At 43.0% G+C, this 26,218-nt stretch overlaps 1 protein-coding gene across 3 annotated transcripts in view; it reads right to left on the bottom strand.

Moving 5' to 3' along the window:
- Window positions 1–26,218, bottom strand: part of DDR2 (discoidin domain receptor tyrosine kinase 2) — a 151,247-nt gene that overhangs the window by 22,832 nt on the left and 102,197 nt on the right. For all 3 annotated transcript variants that reach the window (XM_060090848.1, XM_060090850.1, XM_060090851.1), the window contains 5 exons: window positions 8,355–8,457; window positions 6,637–6,868; window positions 6,176–6,323; window positions 5,679–5,784; window positions 1,485–1,668 (listed from right to left, as the gene is read on the bottom strand). In XM_060090848.1, the coding sequence (XP_059946831.1) occupies window positions 1,485–1,668; window positions 5,679–5,784; window positions 6,176–6,323; window positions 6,637–6,868; window positions 8,355–8,457 (773 nt within the window). The remainder of the gene's footprint in view (window positions 1–1,484; window positions 1,669–5,678; window positions 5,785–6,175; window positions 6,324–6,636; window positions 6,869–8,354; window positions 8,458–26,218) is intronic.

Here is a 26,218-nt window from a genome sequence, read left to right as displayed (position 1 = left end):
GGCCCTACCCCAGAGAAAATGGAAATCAGGCCTTAAGTCCCCTCCTCCAGTTCTTCTCATGGTCTGCACTTAACTCTCCCCAGAGCACACCCAGTCTGGGCTTTTCCCAGGTCTTTCAGCTTCCATCCAAGTACTCAATGAAATTTACCTACTCACTCTTAACTACTCTGTAATAATTAACTGATAAAATAACTTCTGCTATTGCATTTAAGACATTAATTTTTTTTTATTGTTTTACTCTCCCTGAGGTAAAATACTTGCATTTTAATACAGATTTCTGGGTGATGGTGTTTCAGAAAAAACAAACAAACAAAAAACCTAATAATTTACATTTGAGGCCTTAGAAAAACCACCTCATCTCACCCTTGAATCTCACTCATTGGATAACCAACTCCTCTGACTGGCCAAAGAGTCACGGAGGTCCCACAGAGAAGACAAACTGAAACCCTGGGCCTGAGGTCTAGAATCCGGATGGTGGCCCAGCCAGGAGTCACAGCGATTCCTCCTGCCTGGTCCCAGTCCTTCTTTAAGTTTCTGCTTATAGTTAGGAAAATACTATTATATTCTCAGTGTCTTATTGATGTTCATCATATCTCCTCCTCCTTCTACCCCAGGTGGCAGAGATATTTATAAGCATAAATGGCTAGAGTAGGCAATAAAGGATATTGTTCATTTGTTCACTTGCAAACATTTATTGAGCCTGTATATATTAAGTGCCAGGCGCTTGGGTACAAAGATCAGAAAGCAGAGTCTAAGAAGGAGCTTGAGGTCTAGTAAGAGAGCCAGATACATAGACAGATAAATTATAATAGATAGGAAACAAAGAACTCTGGGAACAGAACAGTATGGGATCTTCTGTCATGATTTCTTAGTGCTGTGGGCATGGAGGAAACACCCAGGGGTGAGAAGTGGTTCAAAATACAAAGTTCCTTCTTCTTCCATTGAGAATCAGAGCTGCAATGAGACACCCTTACTGATAAGACTGTGTCCCCTCCCTGCAGAGTGCTGGGCAGGGCCATGGAATGACTTCCAAGGGCCCTCGTCACTACTGCCTTTGTGGGCCACTCCCTCCACAAAAAATATGTTAAAATTATATTTTGCAACTGTTTTGTTAAAAAGGTAATAACTTTCAATGTTAAAGTTCATTTCTTTTATTCTGACAGTAAAAGAAGTTAAACCATTTCCATGGGCCTTACAAGTAGCGTGGGTCCCAGACACTGTGCCCACTTTGCATAATGGATATGTCCACTCTGGTGTTGAGACAACAACAGCCAAATACATTGTGAAACAATAACCTATCGAACATCCTTATTTACAAATGAAGAAACAAGCCCAGAGAGATGAAGTGACTCAAGAAATGCATGCAGCTAGTTAGCAGCAGAATATGTACTTGAATGCCATTCTGCTGGCACCACCCTAGGGTTCTTTCCAGCATGCTTTTTCCCTACACCATGATTTTGGCTTCTACGCCTAACTCCACTGACCTTCATAGTAGTAAAATTCCTGATGCGGTCAAACTCAAACATGATCTCGATGTAACCATTGGTGGCACTCTCATTTCTCCAGCCCACGTAGTCATAGCCTGGCCACACATGGTACTCATGGGTCTGGGTGAAATCATCCAGGCCAGACACGCCATCGGTCAATTGGCCCAGCCCTTCAGTCATGCTGCTCAAGCCAAAAGAGGAGAAGGAAAAGGGAGAGAGGAACCTGGAGTTAATTACATATTCATGGAAGAGATTTTACCCAGTTTCTTCACCCCAGGTTTTGTAAGAGCTGATTATCTTGGAGGTTGAAGAATTATGAAAAATCCAATATATTTTGTAGTACTGACTCATTTATCCTGCATCAGTGGAGAACTAAGAATTTCATATAAATGAATTTTACAAAATATTTGATGCTTAACTCTATAATAGCAAAACTTTTAAACACCTTTTTAAAATCATTTTATATGAAAAGCTTTCTATGATCTATTGTATCCTTACCTGTTCTTATATACTTAACATAACAAGTCTTTATATAATGATTCAATATTATCAAATGCATTTGGCTAATTCATCCATTAATGAGTAAATGTATGAATGCATAGAACAAATACTACAGCAGATGGTGGCCTTGCTCATCACTAAATAAATGGTCCCAGAGCTGGTTGGAAACTTTCTGACTCTCCTTTGACTGCATTTTGTCATTGTTCAGTGAATCAAATCCAGGGAAGCCAGTCATGCCTTCTTCTACCCCACATCTCCAACAACTTGATTCGATATCGAACAAAAGGGGGGAAAAGTAACTTCTAACAAATTTAAATACTGATTTATATTTAACTTTAATTACATTTGCAGAATACTAGACTCATGGAGTAAAATGCATGGACCACATGAGAGTCTCAGGCACTGGATTTCGTTTTATTTTCTAGCTTGGCAGCCTTTTCACTTCCGAGTGTAAGGCTCCGTTTGAATGGCTGAGTTTGCCAGAAACCTGACTGCTGGGTGGGATGGATGTGTATTGATGTTAATTTGACTATGTGAAGAACGTAAAGAGACCTCCTTCCTTCTGTTTATGGAGGGACAGAACAAGAACCCATAGTGTGGAACTTCTCTCTCCTCAAGCTCTGGAAGATATGTCAAGAGTCTCCCAAATGAAGAGATTGGGATATTCACACTCAAGCAATAATCCATGTGACCCATGAGGTTATAGGCAAACCAATGTTATATAAAATTTGTGAATTACCAAAAAAAAAGGATTAAGAGTGATTATGCCAGCCTTACAGGTACATTTTTAAATATATTTGTTCATTGAAAAATGTTTGGCAAATTATAAAATTTGACTGGCCTTATCCACAGTGACCAGAGCCTGGATCTCCCTTCCAAGGTTTTGCCATCTTTTTCTTCTCTCTACAGATCAGAAGGCTAGGAGAACATAAGTTTACTTGCAATGAATATATTTCCCATTATCCCCAGAAAAATAAATCCCCATGAAAGTCTTCAGAAAAGCAGTACAAATTAAAAGGAATGCTTATTCAATTTCTCTTTCATCAAAATTTAATAAATAAGGAAAGAAACTTTCCCTCTTTACTTCATATACTTTAGAATTGTTAGAATTTCTACAACAGTATATATTACTTTTAGAATGTTTTTTTTAATTTAAATAAGTAACTTTTGCTACTATGACTATTTATTTCCTGAGAGTTTGAATTAGGTAACTCTGTATCTCATCACTTAGCCACCCCCCAGCTAGATAGCTCATGACCTCAATTATTAGGTAGAAGCTAACTGTGTCTAAATCCCTGTGATTATTTTGTTATCTTCCCTCTGGAGTTCATCCAGAGCCATATTTCCAGTTACCTGCCTTATTTCTCTATTTGAATGTCCTGTCAGTCCCTTGAACTTATATTCCAAACTGAATCCATCATCATCCCTTTCTAAACTAAGTCTTTCACCTAGGTTTCCCACTTCTGTCAATTATACTTCTCTTCCACATCTACTAAGAGTCCCTGACACATGATAAGCATTCAAAATATGTTTGTTGAATGAATAAGAGTCATCTCCATTGTTTTAGACTATTGTTTCATCTAACTCTTTTTCTCACATTACTGTCTTGCCCCCTGTATCCAATCAGACTACAAATGTTCCCTAAATGAGTATCTTTCTCATTCCCATTCCCACAGTCAGCATTATGGCCTGGGTCACTAATTCTTTTCATCTGACAGAATTTGGAATTAGAAAATGTCCCCCTCATCTCCTCCCTTCCTATTCAAATCTAATCTTTGAATGCAGCTTGATTAATCTGTCTGAAGCACAACTCCCATCATGCTCTTCCCCAGCTTTAAAAACCTTCAGTGACACATTGTGTTGATGATGTTGGTAAAGAAGAACAACTCCTCCTCCTCCCCTCTTCTTCCTGGCCCTGACATTCAAGTTCCTCCAAAATATGACAAAATTTGCTTTGCTATGCTTCTAACCTACTGGCTTGCTACATAAATATGGCACATGGTTAACTAAACTGCTGATCTTTCCCAGACATTCCCCTAAACTTTACAACCATGATCCTTTTGTAATCATGGTATTCCCTCTGCCTAAAGTGCCATTTCAAGGTTCTCTGCCTGTGAAAGTTCTACCCATCCTTTGGGGTCATTTCAGATTTCATCTATTCTATTATGTTTTAACTGGTCCTCCAATCAGATAATAACTTACATGTATATAGCACATTATCTCTACAAAATGCTTTCCTTATATACTTTTTTTTATCACTTCAGCCTCATAGCAAACAGAAATAATTTTATGACATGAATCCAGGTGTTTTCACTCCCAATGCTCTGTTTTCCTTCTATAGCTTCCTGGTTTCTTTGAATCCCAAAGCACTCATCGTGTATCTCTTATTCTTATACTTGTATCATAGTAATTTATATCCTTGTTTAGTCCCCATTCCTAACTGTGAGCTTCTTAAAGGTAGGACCAATGACTTTATTATATTTGAATCCTTATCAAATTCCTTGCACATAGTAACAGTTGATTAGCAAAGACTTACTAAACTAAACTGAATTCACTTGATCTCTGATTTCCTCTGTGCCTTGAGTTGATGGCAGTTGGGTGTGGCTAAGTGAAATGATGCCAAGACAGATTATGTAAAAGGGGAAGAACAGTGACTAAGTAGATGGAAAGGAAGTGATTAGTAATAGAAGACTGGATGAGTCGGGCATGGAAGCTTCACACAAGGCATGGAAACTGGAGGGCAGTAATTTATTCTTCACACCCAAGACAATGGAAGTGCTGTAATTCCACACTCCTCTTCCTGAGACTCACTAATCTCTCTCTCAACCACCAGCAACCTCCATCATCTGGTGTGGACTTCACTATGATCTAACCTCTCTGCCAGGCTCAATCTTTGCCAACAAAGATTAACCTAAGAGAGAAAAGTGTTGAAGTGGGGTAGAAGAAGAACGGCAAGACTTGGAGTGAATTGGGATAGGTGGGAACATCTCTTATCCAACCCTAAATTCATTCTGTATCTGAACATACTTCACCATGGTCCTCCCTTGGTTCATTTCATGTATCCATTGGTCCTTCTGCTGTTCCCAGTTCTAGCTATTGCTATAGTCAGGCCATTCTGGTCCTCATCCCTGATTCCCTTCCTCTGCTCCCCTCTACCTACCTCCTCTGCTCCAATTATCGTCTCATCCTAGAATCTTTCCTTGTCTATTGTAAGCCTTAATAGTCTCCTTCTTTTCACAATTTCTAAAGCATTTTCATTTTGGGGGTTCATTCTTTCTGAACTTCTTTATTTGTCCAGTTTATTATACTTGTAACTTCAAATCTTCTGTCCCTTTGTCTCCATAAGTAGGCTATTATTTGTGTCAGACCACACATCTTGTTTTGAGGGTCAAAAATTACGGCTACCGTACTTAGAGCCGTACCACAAAGTTTAGCCCTTACTTTGTATAATTTGTTGTTTTCCTTCTGATTACTTTGTCTTCCCAAACTAGGCTCTTAGTTCCTTCCAAATAAAGACTACATATTTTACTTCATCTAAATTTATCTCAAAATGCCTAGTATAAGGGCTAAATAAACATTAGCTAGTTGACTGATTGAGTCATTGATTATTGTTCCCAGGCCATAATGAAATATTATTCTCTTATGGTGGCCATTCCCCCACTCTGATGATTAAAGTTTCCCAGAATTTACCTGTACCCAACGGCCCCATCATAGACAGAATCGTTCAGATAAATGATGGAGCCTCCTGGTAGTACAAACTGCTGTCCAGCTGGAGCATTATAAGACACCAAGCCATCTGCCAAAGGAAACACAGATGTGTCAGTGCCTTTGGGAAGGAGGTGCACCTGCTGCTCAGAACAACTATCCTAGGGAGCTACCTGAGGCTTCAAGACTGCAATCTTGAGCAATGTGTCCACCTAGGACTCAATCTGGGCACACAGGGAGTACTCCTCAGCAACAGTCAGCAAAGTGACTTGGAATACAGCATGCCAGGTGTGGGGCACCAAGCCCTGGGTGGATGAGTAATATTCCTTTCTTTACTCTAACCAAGAGGGGATCACTTCTTGGTGATTAGTAATTCCAGTGAAATTCTTGGTGAAAGTAATTTCTCTTTCTGATTTGATTGCCTTTATTTCCCAGGGGCTGGGGTTTTTAATAAGGTCTGCATGCTCTCTCTAGAGACCTACCTAGCCAGACACAGCCATAAAGCTCCACCCTCATGCACACATTCATGGAGTGATCAGTGACTGGGATAAAGCGGACAAATCTGGCCACAATGGGTGGCTCCAAGTCCTTTAGGAAAATGTCATAGGGGTTACTATTTCCATCCAGCACCTGAGGAAAGATAAAAGAAAGAGTGAGAAGATGCTATGAAGTTATGCTGACTCTTCTTCATTCCCCAAGTCATTATCTCTTTGATGGAACCTCTCCTTTTAATTCAAGGAGCAGAATGTATCCACTCAGCAGCCTTGATATTCCTATGTGTGCCCCCCACCCCACCCTCCTTCATCTTGGGTCACACATTTACAAGGGCATCCAAGGTCTGCAGACACACACACTTACATAGACAAACTTTGTACTTCCTCTTCTAGCCTAAGTCAAAATATGGTCCCAGACATCCCAGGGTCTGGATGTGTCTTCTTCTCACCTGTTTCCCATGCCGGTTCCGCCAAGAGATCCAGCGAGTGCCATCCCGACTGTAATTGATCTTGTACATGGGGGCAAACTCAATGCCATGGCCCCCTGCATGGCGCCCCTGGGTCCCCACCAGAGTGATAAAGTGCAGGGTGTGCAAGTCAATCTGCAGAAACTCCTTCAGGTCATCAGGTTCCACTGGAATCTCAGGACACCAGGCTCCGTCCCCTTCTTCTGAGTCCAGCCTTGATTGATGAAGGTTGGGGGTAGAGGAAGGAACCACGAAACCACAGAGTTATTTACCAGTCCCCAGCAAGCAGCTGCCCAGTGCTGAAGAGAGACAGCAGGCTGGGAGTCCCGTCCAGATGGACGTTTTGGGCTCTCCCTACCAGTCTGACTGTCACCACAGTACCCACTTGTGGTCAGTTCCCTCTTCCTGGGGCACCATGAAACCCAGAAAGACAGTCACCACCAGGGAGCTAGAGGCCTTCAGATGACATGGAGCCTTTATTTCCCATTCTGATTTAGATATCTCAAGGGAGGTCCCATGCAGTGAAACCCTTCCTACCCTCTATTCCCCACTGAGTTATTTTACCACCCTCACCCCCACCCCCCATTTTCAGTCTCAGCATAACAAGTCTAACCACTCCTTGCCTGGATATCGAGTTATAAGAGTGGGGAGGGAGGAATCATAAGACCTGCAGTGTGGGTTGTGTAATGTAGTGGAATTTTAACCAGCAGGGTGAGCATGGAAGCTCAGCAAAAAGCCATGGAAACCTATGGTGAAAGTGAGGGGTAAGAATATGTCAGGGAATAGTAAATAATCTGGTTTCATTTTACTACCTCCAGGCTGAGCTACCCACAAACAAAACTGTGAAATCATTATAAGGCTTATTTTGGGACCCTCTTACCCCTTTCCCTCTTCCCTGGAATGTGCTTTCTCTCACAGACGGCACCTGCTCATTGTTGCTCCCTTCCAACCCCACCAAACATCACTCTAATCTTTCATACACTAAGACAGAAATCATGGAGAAGGTTCATAGGGTTGCCTTTCCTATGGATGATTCCATTTTAACAGAAAGCAATGCTTTACACCAAAAGAACTAGATTCCAGGATGAAGGTTACTTCTTAACAAGCTGAATAGTTTTTGACAATAATTTTTGACAAGCAATAGTTTATTGCTTTAAATGACCCCTGATATTAGACCACAAGAAACCCAACACACTTTGTTTATGGATGAGGGTGGCCCTTCTATGTTAGGTGTCCCTGAGAGGAGGGAAGAATTTGTTGGATGCCTCAATGTCTATTTAAGGCCTTGATGCCTTGCACTGTGACTGATGTTTCACAAACACCCACTGAGAAGAGGGCCGTGTCTCCTAACTCTCAGTGACCTACCTAATCTGCACTTTTCCATATGTACCACTGTAGTCCACTTCCTGCAATAGCTCATGGTGAGAACGTGAGATAAAGCAAGTGCACTGCATATCAATAAGCTGATCTGCTGTGGGTGGTGTGGCTCTAGGGCCCCTGTGGTTAGGGTGAGGTTGCTAGACCAGCACATGCTGCCGGGCCCCAAATTCTTTACCTGAAAACATGCAGAGCAGGTCCACTTTGATGTCCTTCCCCCATTCCCACCAGCTCCCACCAAGTACCACACTTCTTCCTTAGACCCTTGAGTCAGTAATCTGTCCAACCTAGAACTCAGGTTTTCTTGAGACATCCATTCTCACCTTCCATATTTGGCAGCTGTGGACTCTGACCATTGACTGGAAGCTGTGATGTCCTCATCTGGAATGTGGCCTCCTGACATGCCCAGAGGATAGCGGCATATGGCTGAACCAAGAGAAACCAAAGAGAAATGAGAGGAAATCCTTTTATTTTATTTTCAGAGACCCCCAGCTAGAATGCAATTGATTATTAGACAGGAAAGAGGGACTAGGCCCCTCTATGACCCCAGTTTGACCACTATGACTCTCTCAGCCTTTTCTTCCTGGCCCTGCCTCCAAACTTATTAGTGTTCAATCTTCCAAGCATTGAACCTCAGCCAACTTTATCTTTTGGTCCAAACTCTAACAATACTGTTATGTGCTGATTTATTCTTTTATTTGATAATAACTCTATGGCCCATCCCCATTTCCTTATTAGCAGACTTGCATTTCTTTTCTTTTCTTTTTTTTTTTTTGCGGTACGCAGGGCTCTCACTGTTGTGGTCTCTCCCGTTGCGGAGCACGGACACGCAGGCTCCGGACACGCAGACTCAGCGACCATGGCTCACGGGCCCAGCTGCTCCACGGCATGTGGGATTTTCCCAGACCAGGTCACGAACCCGTGTCCCCTGCATCGGCAGGCAGATTCTTAACCACTGCGCCATCAGGGAAGCCCAAATTGTGCATTTTTAATGTGTGTAGTTTATTGTATGTCAATTTTATGTCAGTGAAGCTGTTTTTCAAAAAGTAACCTCTGGGGTGGGATAATATATTGAGATTTTTATTTGTATATCTTCACGGCCCTTTCCAAAGCAGATAGCCAAGGCCTTCCTGTTCCTTCGCCCCATGGGAGATTTATGTTTACTGGGCAGAAATAAGAAACTGCTTGAAGACTAATGGCTTCCTGGAAAGCCTGCCCTCATTAAGCAACCGTAGGATGAAGTAGAGGTGGCAGGAAGGTGGGTGAGGTTTCCCTAGTCTAGACGGAGACAAAGGTAGGCAACTTACAGGGCTAACAGGAACCAAGCTCCTTTCCTAGAAGTTCCCTGGAGAGGTAGCAAAACATCAAAGGGAAAATTGTTTCATGTGAGCATTGTGTCCAAGCTTAGCACAGAAACAGCCAAACTGCTGTCCCTGAAGAACATGGAGGGCTTGGAGAATAAGGATATCCACTATAATCATGACAAGCTGAAGGCAAGAAGCCCTTCTGTCCGTATCACACCCAGAAAAGTTCCTGGATTCTTGTCCAACCCTAGGAAAGGTAAGGATGACTCTGAGTCAAGGGCCAGCTGACACTTTAAGAAACAGTATGATTAAGCAAAACCATATACAGGCAGTTTTGACAAGAAACATGGCCATGTACCCAACTGAAACTCTTCTATGTTACTGTCCACTGCATTTTCCAAGTCAGATTTGAAAGTATCATTTTGCCTACTCTTGTCAAATGTATAATTTCTCCATCAGAGGTGATTGGCTCTGCAGATAATCATTATGCTTGAATCTGGGAGGTTTAGGAATGAAGCATCAGATTCTCAAAATCTGAAGACTCTGGAACATGAAATTGAAGGGAGGAGTAAGGATGAGGAAATACTAATACAGGATCCCAATGAGGCCAAAATTACCAATGAGTGAGGTCAATGTACGTTTCAAAGTCACACACAGGGCACTGTCCTCTCTTCTGCTTCATCCTATCAGGCAGCAAAGGCCATGCCCTGACTAAAGGTCTGCTCTGGTCCCCTCCTCAAAGTTTTTCGTACATGTTGTTGCATGTGCTAAGTGTTTTAGTCCTGAGCATCAGTGACTGAATGGGCAAGGAGAGGCTTCTGGAGGCCCTTAACCCACATGCTACATGTCCCAGTCCAGTTTACCAGAGCACCTGCATTGGCATTTAGGACACAAGCCCAGCTACTAATAAAGTAGAACTTTGCTTTCCCTTTGCCACTGTCCCCTGTGTGTATATTTCCCTCAGGGACATCCTGGGGAGGGGGCCTGGCTCGCCATGGCAGACATTCCTGGCTCTTTTGGCTATCAGCCATGTCATAGTGCCCCCAATTGCCATCTTGACCCCTAAAATACAATTCTTCACAATTTGAAAAGGGCTGTCCAACTGCCTACCTCTTTTTCTAAATTTTACAGCACAGGGAATATAACCAATATTTATAATGACTTTTTTAAAAATAAACTTATTTATTGATTTATTTTTGGCTGCGTTGGGTCTCTGTTGCTATGCGCGAGCTTTCTCTAGTTGCGGTGAGCAGGGGCTACTCTGCATTGCGGTGTGAGGGCTTCTTGTTGTGGTGGCTTCTCTTGCAGAGCACGGGCTCTAGGTGCTCGGGCTGCAGTAGTTGTGGCATGAGGGCTTAACTGCTCCGCGGCATGTGGAATCTTCCCGGACCAGGGCTCGAACACGTGTCCCCTGCATTGCAGGCAGATTCCTAACCACTGCTCCACCAGGGAAGCCCGCCTACCTGTTTTTTACCCTCCCAGTAACCCAATGTGTTAGGGAGGGCATGTACTATTATTTTCAAATTGTATATGAGGAAACCAGCTGAGGTCCCATGGCTATTAAGCGATAGGGGTTTGACTTAGATCACATCTCTGAGTCCTAACACAAAGTTTGTCCCCGTGCACCAGACTGCCCCGCTCTGGTTTAGCCAAAAGAATGACCTGAGGAAAGCTGTCTCTCCCAAGATGCCAGGATGTTGATGGCAGCTCAGCTGATCAGTAAGCGAGCTGCTCTCTGGCACCCTCCGTCCCTTCCGAAACCAAAGGTCGTTCCCAAATCCAGTCCAATCTCAGCATCACCCACAGCATGGTAATCTACTTGTTTGCTTGTTGCTTACTAAATCCATGGTTTTTAAAATATCCTATTGTTATTAATTCATTCACCCAGTGATTGGGGGGGATTTTTATGGGGTTACAACAGCAAACAAAGCCTTTCGTCACAGAGTTTACATTCTAGGGTGGGAGAGAAGACAATAAGCAAATAAAAATTTAGTAGGGGAGGAGATGGTAAATGCTGTGAAGAAAATAAAGTATAGAAAGGGAATAGGTTCTCTTTTAACTAAAGAGATCAGGAAGACCTCTGAGATAAGCTGACTGAGCAGAGAGCTCAGTGAAGGAAGACAGCAAGCCAGGTGACTCCAGAGGGGAACCTGCTTTGTGTAAAGGGCACAGGAAATGCAAGGAAAGAGCGTTCTTGGCTGCTGGAGGTACAGCAAGGTCAGTGTACCTGCAGTGGAAAGACTAGCCTAAGTTACTATCTAGCACCCTCCTTTTGCAGGCTAATGAACTCATACTCAACTAAAGCAAGCATTTCTGAGGGAGGATAGTACCACTTCCAATAAATTTCTCCTTCCTCTGATTTCTGACATTTTCAACATCTCTGTTATAGCAGTAGGTACAGACTGCCATGTAATATAATTATTTCTGTGAGTCCTATCTCCCCTACAGATGCCAAACTTTTGGAGGGAAAAATAATAGGACTGTATCTTGTTTGTTTTTATTCCTTTTATTTCTCATGGCACATCAGGGGAGAGAATAGGTGCTTAAAAAACATTTATCAAGGGCTTCCCTGGTGGCGCAGTGGTTGAAAGTCCGCCTGCCACTGCAGGGGACGCAGGTTCGTGTCCCGGTCGGGGAAGATCCCACATGCCACGGAGCGGCTGGGCCCGTGAGCCATGGCTGCTGAGCCTGCGCATCCGGATCCTGTGCTCCGCAACGGGAGAGGCCACAATAGTGAGAGGCCCGCGTACCGCAAAAAAAAAAAAAAAAAAAAAATTTATCGAAAACAGAAGGTAAACCTTTGAGATAGATATAGATGAGGAATAAGAAGAAAGTTGAGTGAAATATAGTCTCCCTACAAAACTCATTCCCTAGCTTTTTCCATTTCAGCCAACTCCATTCCTCCAATGACTTGAGTCAAAAATCTTGAGGCCCATCCTTGACTCCTTTCATACTTCATATCCAGTCCATCAGGTAATAGTAAATCCTATTAGCTACTCTAAAAATATTCCTGTATCCCACCTACCTTTTACAAATATTGTGCTACCAATCTAGGCCAATTCACTGTCCCCTGTCACCAAGAAGAGAACAAGAACCTCCTACTGGCCTGCTTTTGTCCCATGTATCTACTAAAATGTAAATCAGATCATGTAACTCTTCTGCTCAAAGCACTCCATTAACTTCCCATCTCACTCATAATAAAATTCAAAATCCTTACACATCATCTGTGCCCTGAGTGTCCTAGACCTCGTTTCCACCCTACCCTTCCCGTCAGCCATGCTGGCCTCTTTGCTGTTCTTCTAGCACACTGTGTGCTTCTTCTTCAGAAATCTGCATTTATTGTTGAAGTATTTAATTTAATAACATAATAACCTTCATAGGGTGGAGGAAAGAGAATTGGAATACCACATTTCCCTTTTTTTTCACATGTTAGCATCTCTACAAATCTGAGTGCATCTTGCAAGCAAATAGTGAGTCATAGATAATTTTGTTTTGTATTGTTTTTTTCCTTAGAGGCACAGAAAGTAATGATACATCTTAGAGTCATAAGTTTCTTAAATTCAATGAAATATGGTAAGAATAGCATCCATTTAGAAGCATTTATCAAGTGCAGGCAACGAGATAAGCATTTTGTCACTCATTATTTCAAGTTTCCCACTTATTACCCATTTTACTGGTAAGAGTTTAAATAACTGCCCAAGACCTTTCACTGAGTAAATGCTAACTCAGATTAGAATCTGACTCTAGAGGCTGTGACCTCACTAAACTATACAACCTCTGAAAATCAAGTGATTTCAAATTCATTCCTGGCTCTACCACTTAAACCAGCAGTCCCCAAAATTTTTGGCACCAGGGACCTGTTTGATGGAAGACAATTTTTCCATGGATGAGGGGCAGGGAGTGGGTGGGGCGTGGGGGGTAGGGGTAATGGTTCAGGCAGTAATGCGACCAATGGTTCGGGCAGTAATGCGAGCAATGGGGAGCGATGGAGAGCGAGCAGCAGATGAAGCTTTGCTCACCCACTGCTCACCTCCTGCTGTGCGGCCCGGTTCCTAACAGGCCACGGACCGGTGCCGGTCCGAGGCCTGGGGGTTGAGCACCCCTGATTTAAACCATGTGGGATCTGAGCAAACTCCACACACCCTCTTTAGATCTCAGTTTCTTCCTGTGGAGAACAAGGGAGTCAGAGTAGACGTTCTCTAAGGCAGTGGTTCTCAAAAGCCAGACCATGGGGCTTCCCTGGTGGCGCAGTGGTTGAGAGTCTGCCTGCCGATGCAGGGGACACGGGTTCGTGTCCCGGTCGGGGAAGATCCCACATGCCGCGGAGCAGCTGGGCCCGTGAGCCATGGCTGCTAAGCCTGTGCGTCCGGAGCCTGTGCTCCGCGGCGGGAGAGGCCACAGCAGTGAGAGGCCCGCGTACCGCCAAAAAAAAAAAAAAAAAAAAAAAAAAAAAAAAAAAAAAAACAGTCCATGGACCAACTACTTTAGAATCACTTGGGAAGGTTCTAGAATACATATGTATGAGCCTCCTCTTAGAGATTTGTCTTTGGCATATCTGAAGCTGAGCCCAGGAACCTTCATATTTCTAAAGTCTCCCGGGTGATTCTGCTGTGCAGCCACACTGCTCCCAGATCCCTCCCAGCCTGGACCCAGGATGATCCTCTGGGACTCTGCCAGACAGCCAGAGAAATCCTCATTCACAGTCCCACTGGGCTTTCATTCCTGTCTATCATGTATCTCTAGTTACTGAGCTATGAGCGTAATGAGAACTGCTTCCTAGAACATGTAAAGTAAACCAGAAATGGGGAAGGAGGGTCGCATGGGGTGAATCATGATATTGTTGCAAAGAACTTCCCCACCAAGGCACTGCTTATCCTGGGAACGGCAACCAAGAAGTTTCAACAGAGATGCTGCTGCTATAGCTGCCTTCATTTCAGTTCCATTATATTTCCCGGGCTCAGGGATCCTTTCTATTTTGTGTTCTAACTAAAGTCTTACAAGAACTTACCCTATTTAACAGAGAAAGAGGGAGAGAGAGAGACTGAGATCCCATATAGGATACTCTCCTGGGTGTAAACGAGTATCAGCTCCCTCCCGAAGGCTCTGTTCTCCTTATCTATCGTTGAGTTAGAGCCGTGGTCCTCAAAGTATGCTCCCAGGACCAGCAGCGTCACCATCACCCAGGAACTTGGTAGAAATGCAAATTCTCAGTCCCCATCCCAGTCCTACTGGATCAGACACTCTGGGGATGGGGCCCAGCAAAGTATGGTGTCACCAGCCCTCCAGGTGACTCTGATGCACAATCAAGTTTGATAATTAGAGGAACTGGGGGAGAAGATGAGGCTTCAGCTCTCCACATAAAAAAATGCAAATGTGTCAGAGCTCCCCTCGTCCTCATCCCCCCCCAGCCCTTCCATCACACCAAAGCATCACACAGAAGGGTTTAAGCCCATTCTGTGTAGACAGCACAGTGGCAACAACATTGACAAAAACTAGAAGGGCTCTCCCTGAGTCAAGAGCAGGGCCTCTGAACCTCTGCCTGGAGATGGATATAGAGTTATTGGAGAGGAGGAATTCAGGATGATAGGTGACATGTTACCTCTGCTCAGAGGCCATCAAGGGGTGAGATGTAAACTTGGCCTCTGAGAATCACTGGGCCCATCAGTAAATCCCACAAATTTATCACCTGCAAATTTCTTAAGTCCAGCTATTTCTCTCCTTCCCCACACCTCCTATGCAGGGCCCAACCTCCACCATCTCACATGTGGACAACTATAATGCCTTCTAGCTCTTCTTCCTGGTTCCCCTATTGTCCCTTCTCCATATAGTAGCACAGGTGAGCTTCCTAAAGTCTTATCCTAACATAAACCTTCTAACAGCTTCTCATTCTTCTCAGGATAATGTGGCCTCATCTTGGGACATCCCCGATCTTTGCTCTCTGTATCTCAGCACATTGGTCTTATTTCAACTTCACAACGATACAAAGTACCTTCCAGCCTCGAGGTCTCTCTAAACATGATGTACCCTTTGCCTGAAATGTTCTTCCTTTCACCTCCTTTACCTACTAACTCCTGCTCATCCTCTAGCTCTCAGAACACGCCTCCCTTAGGGAATTCCTCTGAGCCCCCAGCTAAATTAGAAATCTCTGTTAAATGCTTATAACACACTTCTTTTCCTTTATAGCACCTTTCACACTTGTAGAACAACTAATTGTTTAATTTCAGTCTCTCCACTAAACAGTACATGTTTTGAGGGCAGGATCCTGTCTATCTTTCTCTCTGATGTCTCTCTAGTTTCTAGTAGGGTGTCTGGCATTAACTGTGTCCTTAATAAATATCTGTTGAAAAAGTGGTAAAAGAAGAGTTTTATGTTGTTTATTATTACAGAACTTAAAAACAAAGGCCTGGGAAGTTACAGAAGGATAGCCCCTACTAATGACATTTAACCAGGCAGCGGACATCTGAGACTTCCTTGTAAGCCTGGGCCGTTACATATTTTATTGCAACCTATCATGGATTTATTAATGGATTTATTCATGGATTTGTTCATGGATTTATTTAACAAGTATATTTATTTAATGACTATTTGTGTATTTATTTAATAAATAAGGTTCTGCTATGTGGCAGGTACTATTCTGAAGACACAGTAGTGAATAAGATAGAGAAAATGATTTATCTCATGGACCTTACTTTCTGGTAGGGGAGAGAGACAAAAGGCAATAGATTTTCAACAATCAAATAGGCAATCAGGGCTTCCCTAGTGGTGCAGTGGTTAAGAATCTGCCTGCCAATGCAGGGGACACGGGTTCGAGCCCTGTTCAGGGAAGATCCCACATGCCACGGAGCACCTAAGCTTGTGTGCCACAACTACTGAGCCTGCGCTCTAGTGCCCGAGAGCCACAACTACTGAGTTCATGTGCCACAACTACTGAGCCTGAATTCCACAACTACTGAAGCCCACATGACTAGAGCCCGTGCTCCACAACGAAAGAAGCCACGGCAATGAGAAGCCCGTGCACCACAAGGAAGAGTAGCTCCCGCTCGCTGCAACTAGAGGAAGCCCGTGCGCAACAATGGAGACCCAATATAGCCAAAAATAAATAATTTTTAAAAAATAGGCAATCAAATTGTTTATTTGACTATAGCTCTTATTAGCTATTACTATTTCAGGTAGTGTGACAAAACTATGGAAAACACTAAAACATGGTATGAGGATAAAAGTGATGGTGGGGAAAATGGGGGGTTCTTTTAGGTAACAACTTTCACCAGAGAGTTTCCATTTTACTTGTGCTTGTTTACCTGCTTATTGAAACTGTAAGCAATTTTGAGAATAGTAATCATATCAGATTCTTTCTTTTCCCCCTCACCATCTGCCAACACAGAGCACCATTAGATGCTCAACACACATTTGGCAAATAAATAAGTAGACAAAGAAATAGAGAGATGGGTAGATGGACAGAAGGATGAATGCAAGGATGGATGAATGGAGACTGTGAACTTAACCACAAGTTGAATTCTTCAGAGCAGGTGCTGCAACTGATTCATTTCTCTGCCCCAGAACCTCCCAAAGTGCCTGGCCACAAAAGATACTCAGCCCATGTTTCCTGAAAAAATACCCTGCTCAGTTGCATTTCCCCAACAAGGGTCAAGGCTTGTCAGAGTGAACGCCATCTTGTTCCCAGCTCACAACCATCTCCAGAGGACAGTGAGTGGCAGGGATGCTCTTTCAAGGGCTCTGTGGGCATTTGCATGAAAGGAAGAGAAATTCTGACATGAATATTAGTCAGTGGAGGATCCCCAGCTCAAGCTAGAATAAGGCTCTGGGCCACAAGTGTTATAAACCCTCTTCAGACAGTGGAGTGGGGCTGGAGGTCTAGAAGTTGAGACCAAGGAATATAAGGATGAGGAAAGGGAATTCAGAGACAAGAGCCAGCGAAGCAGCCATTAGGCAAAGTGTCTTGATGAATCAGTATTGCCAGGGGCCTCAGAGAAAGTACACAGGAAAACAGACAAGATGATCTTGGATGGCCTTTCTCATCCTAGTGGGTCTTTGCAACCAGGATGAACCTTGGCCCAGGGCAACCAACGTGGCACTTCTTAGCAGTACCAATGTGGTTTTCCTATTGAATATGCCTATTTTGGTAAACTCCTTCTGTGGAAGGCATCCCAGCCAATAGCAAAGGCTCAGAATTGCCAAGTCCTAATTGTCAGGTCCCCTTGCTTTCCCCCAAGCCTACCTCATCGTTTATCAGAGCCCATCCATCTGCCTCTGAGCTCCACATTATGAAATATAAAGCAGCATGAAAAGGCAGAAAATAGCAAGGGAAGCAAGAGACCCTGCAGCAAAGAAGTATCACCTGATTTTGCCTGCTGAGTTGTCTTGGTGGTTTCCTGACGCTTCCACTATCCACCAGTCTCCTGGACAGAGAAGCCAACCCACTTTTCCAGTTTCTCAGAGTGGAAAACTACCAGTACTGGCTGCTACATGCCCAGGCGGGAGCTCGGTCCATCCTGATCTCTGGTAGAACCTGGCAGGCAGGCTGAGGAGAAGCAGCGGCCACCAGGCCCCAGCTTCCAAGAATTATTTTCACACTGTGCTGCCAAAGTTGAGAGCCTGAAAGGGCTGCTTGTTCCATGATGTTTACCACCTCACTGTTAGCTCCAGACCACAGGCCCCCATCAATGAGTGTCCTATATGCAGCTTCCAAGAAAACACATACACGACACACAGAAGGCCGGAGGCATGAAGAGCTGACAGCTGGGCCTCTCTGGGCACAGGCAAGGTAAGACTGACAGGGGTGGGGTGCAGTTATTAGGGTCAACCAGGGGACCCAAGACAGTCTCTGGCCTAAAGGAACATTTGCAATCATAAAACTTTAGAGCCAGAACTTTAGGAAACCAATCCCTTCAACGGCTCCATGTTAAATATCAGAATCTCTGAGGCCCAGAAATGTGAATTGACTTACTCAAGGATGCACAGCTGACTAGGGTAATCAGGACTGAAATTCAGATCCCCTGAGCCCTGGTTCCTCTTTCTTCAAGCTCAGGCTACCATGACCTAGTTTTTTCAGCTCCAGAGAGGACAAGGTGGTCTAGTTAAAGAAGCTGTTATTTGGGCCCTTTCTCTCCATAAGCTACACCTAGCAGGCTACTTCAGACTGGTTCACTGTGCAGGGAAATATCTACATAAAGGGATCTTGCTAGGTGCCAAGGAAAATTATTTGGGTTCCTCTAGGTACAATGAAGCTATTTTGCCAAGACCTCTTTTTCCCAAGTCTAAATTCCCCTTAGGAACACTTCTTTAGAATTGCAGTTTTCCTAAAAGCCCAAAATATTTTCCAGAAACAGTTATTGCAGAGCTCCAGAAGAGGGGACCCAAGCTATATTGGATTTCTGGGTACTGAGATGAGGGTCAGACAAGATATGTTCTTCTTCCTGGTTAACAAAGTCAGTGAAAGACTCGTAGTAAAATAGTGTGTTCATTCCCTCAACAGGGAGGTAGGTTGAAGACACAGCTGGGTAGCCATGAGTCAGGAGTTGAGAAGAAAGCCACAGCATAGTTTGGAATCAAAATAGGTCTATGCTTAAAACTTGATTCTGCCATTTCCAAATTGCGGGACCCCCAAGACAAGTTACTAAGCCTCTCTGAACCTCAACTTCCTAGTCTTTTAATAATCCTGCCAAGCAGGGTTGTTGTGGAGATTTAATATAATGTATTCAAAGAACTTAGCACACTTCCTGGAAGGCAATAGGGCTCAGTAAATGATATAGGAGAAGGAGAGGGGATATTACATTCATGTTTTCTTAAGCAATTCAAAGGTTTTATGGCCTTAGGAAGATTAATTAAGCTTTAAGCCTCTCAGTTTAACGGTAATAATAGTACTTGTTTATAAGAATGTTGTAAGGAAATATGAGTTATATATGTCAAGTACTTAGATAGTAATGTTTAGAGCAGAGTAATGCTTAGAACAGTAACATTTAATAAAGGTTAGGTGTTATTTTCTTAACTATTTTTACTCTGATCATTCTAAAAAAAAAAAGATTGGAATTGGTTTCCAAAGCTGTATAAGATACTAAGTAAATAAATAAACAGACAAATAAGTGGAGAAATGTGGGTAAGGGGAAAGAGAACAGGGACAATAAGATAAGATGGAGCTAAGGTTTATATCCAAAATATTACATTTGGTTTTATACCTTTTGCTGGTGATGGGCCTCAAATTTGTCTCTGAGCTTCCTACTAGCCAATTCGAAAAGCAAAGCATAATCAGTTAATATGAATCACAATGGCAACGAGATAAAAGTTAACTTTTTATTTCTGTTTCCAGGTGGCATGGAGTAGCTTACAGTAACCCTCTACCTGAGGATAACTGGAAGAACTGAATAAAATTCACAAATCATCTACTTGAAGGCATCTGATTGCTGCTGAGGTGGTGAGAACAGAGAAACTGAAGCTTCAGAGAAGGGAGAATCGGAGAGGTGGCATAACTTCTGTAGTCATGTGTAGCCCTTTGTCAACTGGAGGCAAGGGCAAGAGGCTGACTCTGGGGTTTGCACTGGTTAGAGGGTCACCAGAGGATAAAATCCAAGAGCTTTTGAAGTAGACCTGGGATCCTCCTAGCAGGCGGCTTTTTTCTTGCTCAGCACATTTGCCAAATGATGGTGCTGTGTAGAGGCGCAGTGGAGAAACCTAAGGAGAAGCCCTCTGAAAGGCTGAACTGAGTTTTTGAGTCTGACAAAACAAAGATTAGAGTTCAGGACCCACCAGGAAGAGAGGCCACAGAGAAAACACAGGAGTTTTTAAAAAGCACTGAATAGCCAAGAATCCAAGCTTATACCCTTACCAATTGCCCAGAGTGGAGAAATTCTACCCTACCAAGTAAAGACAGATCCAACTGCTTTCACTGTTGGCCAATCTGGACTTTGGGTTCACCTCCTCTTAAGAAAATCAAAGATCGAAACACATTTCTAAAGAGAAGACCACCCTAGCCTCACAGAGAAGTGGGCCAAGTCAATTTCAGGACATCTTGGTGGTTATAAATAAAGAAAAATTTGTTTGAATTTACCCCAGTATTTGTAAATTTCTTACTCTTGGCACTTCAAGAGAGGAATTTAGATTCATCCTCATAAAAGAAATTAAGGATTAATTTTACTTAATCAAGAAATACAACCAGTAGCCATAGATATACCATGTCATTGTTGCTGTTATAATTAGTAGTTGTAGCAGTAGTAGTAGTAGCAGTACTAGTAGTATAGTAGTAGTAGGATAGCCATCCATCACTATTGAGCAAGTTCTTCAATAAGAAAAGCTATGACAAAGTCCTAAGTATTGGTCTAACCTACTAAAAACAAACAAACTAATATTATAGCTTTCTCAAGGTGGTTTTAGCCTGTCCCCATAGCCAGGGCTTCTCTTATGCCAGGATGAACCATTTCTTAAGTTAGCAATGCTTATACATAGAAGATATTCTTCATTGTTAGACCTTATATATCGACTACAGCTTACAGCACCCAAAAGATTAAATCTGAATCCCTCCCTTGAAAAGTCAAGAGTAAAAGCTTTACACATATTTGGGTAAACTTAAGCACATTTTTCTTTATTTATAATCACTAAAATGCTCTGCCCACAGGCCAAAGGAGGGAGACCTTAAGCTTTTAGGAATAAACAGAGGCTGAACTCTACCTCTGCAAGGCGAAGGGCTCTCTCAGCCCTCAGACATCAGAGGCTGAATCTCTTTACTGCACATTAGTAGCTGCAGCTCAGGGAACTTCAGTCTATCATCCTTCTACTTTGCACTCCCGTCACTTAAAGGGATGATATCGTATGGCCTCTTCTCAGCTTCTGAACATCTTTGTGAGATCAAGTCTCACATGGCATAATTTAGATCCATTTTTTTAGAAAAAACAGAGAAGCCTGGGAGCTTCTTAACTTCCCTTCTTTGCTACCTTCTTTTTATTCCTCAAATATTTATTGATTGCCTCTATAAGCCAAGCACTGTGATAGGTGTCCATCATGAGGACACAAGAGATCCACACCACACCAAATAAGACAATAGCCAAAGTCATAAACATCTGTGAAGCAGGAAAAAAAGAAGTTGCATACTTTTTAACAACTCATCACCTCCCACTTAAGCCCCCCTGCTCCAAAACCCTCATTGTTTTGAATGTCTTAACTTTTGCTTTACTTTACTGTGTATGTGTCCAAACCACTGAAAAATTCTGGGAGGGCTATCTTACCACATCCATGCTCTTCAGAGGCCTGTTGGCTAAGACCAAGAGCTAAGTCAACAATCACACTATTCTCCTCAGAAAAAATACACCGTCATGGATATGCTCAGCCTGGGCACACGGCCCTGAATCCCTTGGAATTAGGATGGCCGGAGTTCAGGGTTGTTAGAAACCCTTATTCTCCAAAGGTAACTTGAGTCTCTCTTGGAGAACACAGACGATAAAAGTCACTAATGAACACTTTTTCTCTTTCCTCCTCCATCATCTGCTTGATAGAAACTATTGTTTTATAGTGTTTGGGTTATTTTAATTTCCTTCTCTTCCAAAAGTAACAAATCACAACCCTTGATATTTGCATATAACTTTCCAAAGCCCATTGACTTCATTATCTCATTTGGTCTCCCTATAGTAACCCTGTGAAGTACAGAAAGCAGAGTTTATTCTTCCCATTTTATAAGGGAGCAAAGTGAGGTGCAGAGATTTAGCTAAAGTCACTAAGCTAGATAGTGACAGAGCTGGAACTAGAATCTAGATCTCTCAGTTGCCATGGTCTCTTCACCATCTTTGTTGTCATCACACTCTGCTGTCAGCTCATACTCTCCACGCTGTCTGTAATATGACCTCAGGGTCAGGAAGAAACACCAATTTAGGGGACAATCTAGAAAGAGGGCCCAGAGAAGCTTATTGCTTGTTTAGATTTTAGAATGTCCTGATCCCAGATTTGTTGAAATCTTACAGCAAAAGGAACGTGCATTCTGGGAGGGAAGACATTGGCACAGCATTTTGTTATCACTGGGTGAAGGCAAAGCCTTTAAGCAGAAAGCACTTGTCACATACTGAGGATCCCAAAATCATGTGGTTCCTGTTTATGGCAACACCTTGACCTCATCTTTGCCCTATGACCTCTCGGTGACAAACACCTCCACCCTCTTGTTTCTTCTATTTGTGGCTCTGTGCCTTTACTTGAGCTCAGTGTTCTCCCTTCCTTTTTTCACTGAGACTGGCAAATTCCTTTATCTCTGGGTCACTCTCATACCTTCACCATCTCAGCCAGCATGACATTGGAGACTTGATGTGATTGGGTAGCACAAACATTCAATGAGTCTTACACTCCAGGAGGCAGTAGAGCACAGAGGTCAAGAATGTGCTCCCCAGAGGAGGATCAAATCCCAGCATTGGCTAGGTCTATAATCTTGAGTTACCTAATGTTTCTGGGCCTCAATTTCCCCTCGGTGAAACTGGAATAACAATACCACCTACTTCATAAGATGATTGTGAAGATTATATTTGTTGACACCACTTAGAATCATACCAGGAATATATTAAGTGCTCATTAAATATTAGTTGGTATTCTTCTTCAAAATTTGCATTCTCTTTTCCCCCATTTGGCACAACTAAGAGTGCTTAAGGGGCAAATGAGTTCCTGTTATCCCCAGAGAAAGATCCTTTTACTGGCAGGAAGGATACCAAAGGCCACCCTGAGGCTAGACTCGACAAACAAACACACAAGCAAGGAAGAGCCAATCTGGGCAGCAGCTAGCATCGCTCACTTATGAGAAATTCAACCCAGGAGGTGCCTTCCCAGGGCCCTGTTCAAGCCATATGAAGTACACACGTACACATACGTACAAACACACAGCCTTAGCACCTCAGGCCTTGTTTCAGAAACCTAGAACTAGCACCACATTCTGATTAACAGTTGAGGCCCCATAAACCCTCTCAGCACATCTCTGGAGAAAATGAATAATGAGAACCCTGGGAAACAGAAATTATTTTTAGTATAGAAACATGTGTAGCAGGTATCAGCCTTAGTGGGAGATGACGGAGTGGGGAGAAGGGGACAACTCTGTGCAGAAAGCACCAGAGCATCTCCAGTACCTTGGTTTCTTTGCAAGGGTGAGTCAGTCCTGAAGGACTTCTAGCTCTAGCCTTGCTTGCTGAGTGCGCTAACAAGATCGAGGTTCCAAGTGTGACCTCTATAGGATCCTGTTGTCTTACCCTATTCCTTGGCTTCAGGCTGTCCCTTAAACCCAAATTACCTCTCACCCCCATAAATGTACATCAGAAGTCACAGAAAGGAAACCATGAAGCTGTCCAGCTATACATGATTATTAGAGAAAGATCATTTCCTCAAGTGGCTCCCAGAGGAGTGGGTAGTCTGGTGGAAGAAACCTGGGGCTGGGAGACAGGAGCCTGGGGTCCCTGCTTTGCCATTAGCTATGTGTGCAGTCATGGACAAACCATTCACCCCTTTTGACTCCCAGTTCCTTTATCTGTAAAATGAGAAGGAAGGACTTAAATATCTCTAAGGTTCATTGCAGCATTCTAGGTCCCTAGACCCTAAGAACTCACTGAATGCAGGACTGATGCTGGAAAGAATAAAACCACAGGGATGAACCGAAAACCAATTTGGAGCCAGAGGAGAACTCCTCTCTGAATCTCAAACCCTTAACGTCTTTGTTCCTCCTTTCAAAGTGGGAACATTCTAGATACCAAAGGAGGACTGCCCCACCCAAGAGCTCTGAACTGTTAGCAAGTTTCCTGCTTCCTATGAGGGGAAAATCCAGGATGGAAATGGGAAGTCCCAGCACTGCCCTGCCCTGGCTCTGTACCATGGATCCTAAATGCCTGGGTTGCTTGTTGGAGAGAAGAGGTGTTTCTCCCTTTTCCAACCACAAGTAGTTGTCACAACCCAAGCCAGGAGAGTGGGGACAATTGCCCCTGTGCTCTTCACATACAGCAGTTTTCTAGTTGGCTGAGTGAGTCCTCAGGACTTCAGGTTTTCAGGACTAGGTTTTCAGAATAACCAGTTTACTTCTATTACTTCCTCCTACCTGGAATTCCACAAGGTTCTGGACCCTTAATGGCCACTGAAACACCAGTTTTATACATTCTGGAGGAGCCTGACCCTGGTGTCTGATCAAAAAACTTCAATAGCCAGGAGTATTCTTGTACTTCATTGTGGAGTCTAGAGGTGTCCATTTCCCATGGAGGTAGCCTTGGCTCTCCTATTAAGTCCAGTAGCCCCAGCCCAAGTTAAGAAAGAGGATTCTTGACCCATGGACCCTACTGGAGGATGGAAAACTGCCCTATTGGATCCTTTGCTCATCACCCTGCATGTGAACTTTCCCTCCCTCCCAGCCATTGCTTGTGCTATTTCTTCTGTGTAAAAGGTTTCCTCTTGGGCCCACCTCTAGAGAAAAAGATGCCCTAGAGAAGGTGGCTTCTATTACTATGAAGCTCCTGCAGGCTAGGCTGGGGCGGGGTTTCTGGACTCAACTTCTCACTAGGGAGGATTTTAGGATTTAAATTGTAAAAATATTCATCAGCTATCTCCTATGTGCTTAGCCTTAAAGGCAAGATTCTTCTGAATTTCAGACTTTAGATCCTTGAGCCTGGGAAGTGGCAGGGAGCTGGGGACAAATGCTCTTTCTTACAAAGAATAACCATGTAAGTTCAGGGACCCCGTTTCCAAGCCCAAAGCCTAGCAATATCTTCCAATATGGGCAGTAAAGTTCCCATACCACTAAATCATAGTAGGATTGTGACAAAGGATCTCATACATTATCTAATCCAACTTCATTTACTACTGGTGAAAGGATTAAGAAAGTACAAAGAAAAATATAATGACTTTTAGTAGTGTTATGCAACTAATTTAAGACCAAGCCAAGGGAAGCAACCTAAATGTCTTTCAACAAACGAATGGATCAAGAAGATGTGGTGTATATATACAATGGAATACTACTCAACCATAAAAAATAATGAAATTTTGCCATTTCACCAACATGAATGGAACTGGAGGGCATTATGCTAAGTGAAATAAGTCAGACAAATACTGTATGATATCATTTATATATGGAATCTAAAAAATACAACGAACTAGTGAATATAACAAGAAAGAAGCAGACTCACAGATATAGAGAACAAACTAGTGGTTACCAGAGGGGAGAGAGAAGGGGGGAGGGGCAATACCAGAGGGGAGAGTAGGGGATTAAAAGGTGCAAACTATTAGGTATAAAACAAGCTACAAGGATATACTGTACAAAATGGGGAATACAGCCACTATTTTATAATAACTATAAATGGAGTATAACCTTAAAAAGTTGTGAATCACTACATTGTACACCAGAATATTGTACAGCAACTACATCTCAATTAAAAAAAAAAACCAAGCCAGGATTGTAACTAGGATTGTTCTCAAAATAATTGTCTAAGTGAGTTAAATATTACATTACAAATGAACTGCAAATCATTCATTAGAATGTTCTAATAATATCCAAACCATTTGATGATTTGTAGAAATGTTGTTCAGAAATTGTTGGTATGATTCTTTGATGCAGATGCCAATAGCTAAATGTTTCTCCTGAGACAAGATGTTGACAGAGGGAACTGCCTCAAACTTTTCCAGTGACTTCCTCCTTGAACTGACAGTCAGTAGGTCCCAATCCCTGATGCACTGTTGCAGCTAGAAGAGGGCTAGGCACACCTTTCACACTTCAAGACTATGTACACACACCTGTATGTCAGTATTTCCCATATGGACTTGCAAACCTTCCACAGCAGCCCATAGTGACAATACCAATTTCAACACTGCCACTACTGGAAATGCTACTAACATCACCTGACCCACTACCTGCTTTGCTGCCACTGTCAAAACTC

The sequence above is a fragment of the Mesoplodon densirostris genome, chromosome 2 (genome assembly GCF_025265405.1).
Source record: "Mesoplodon densirostris isolate mMesDen1 chromosome 2, mMesDen1 primary haplotype, whole genome shotgun sequence".
In the NCBI taxonomy this organism is placed as follows: domain Eukaryota; kingdom Metazoa; phylum Chordata; class Mammalia; order Artiodactyla; family Ziphiidae; genus Mesoplodon; species Mesoplodon densirostris.
Note: the sequence above shows the minus strand (reverse complement) of the source record. Positions and strands in the feature narration are given on the sequence as shown.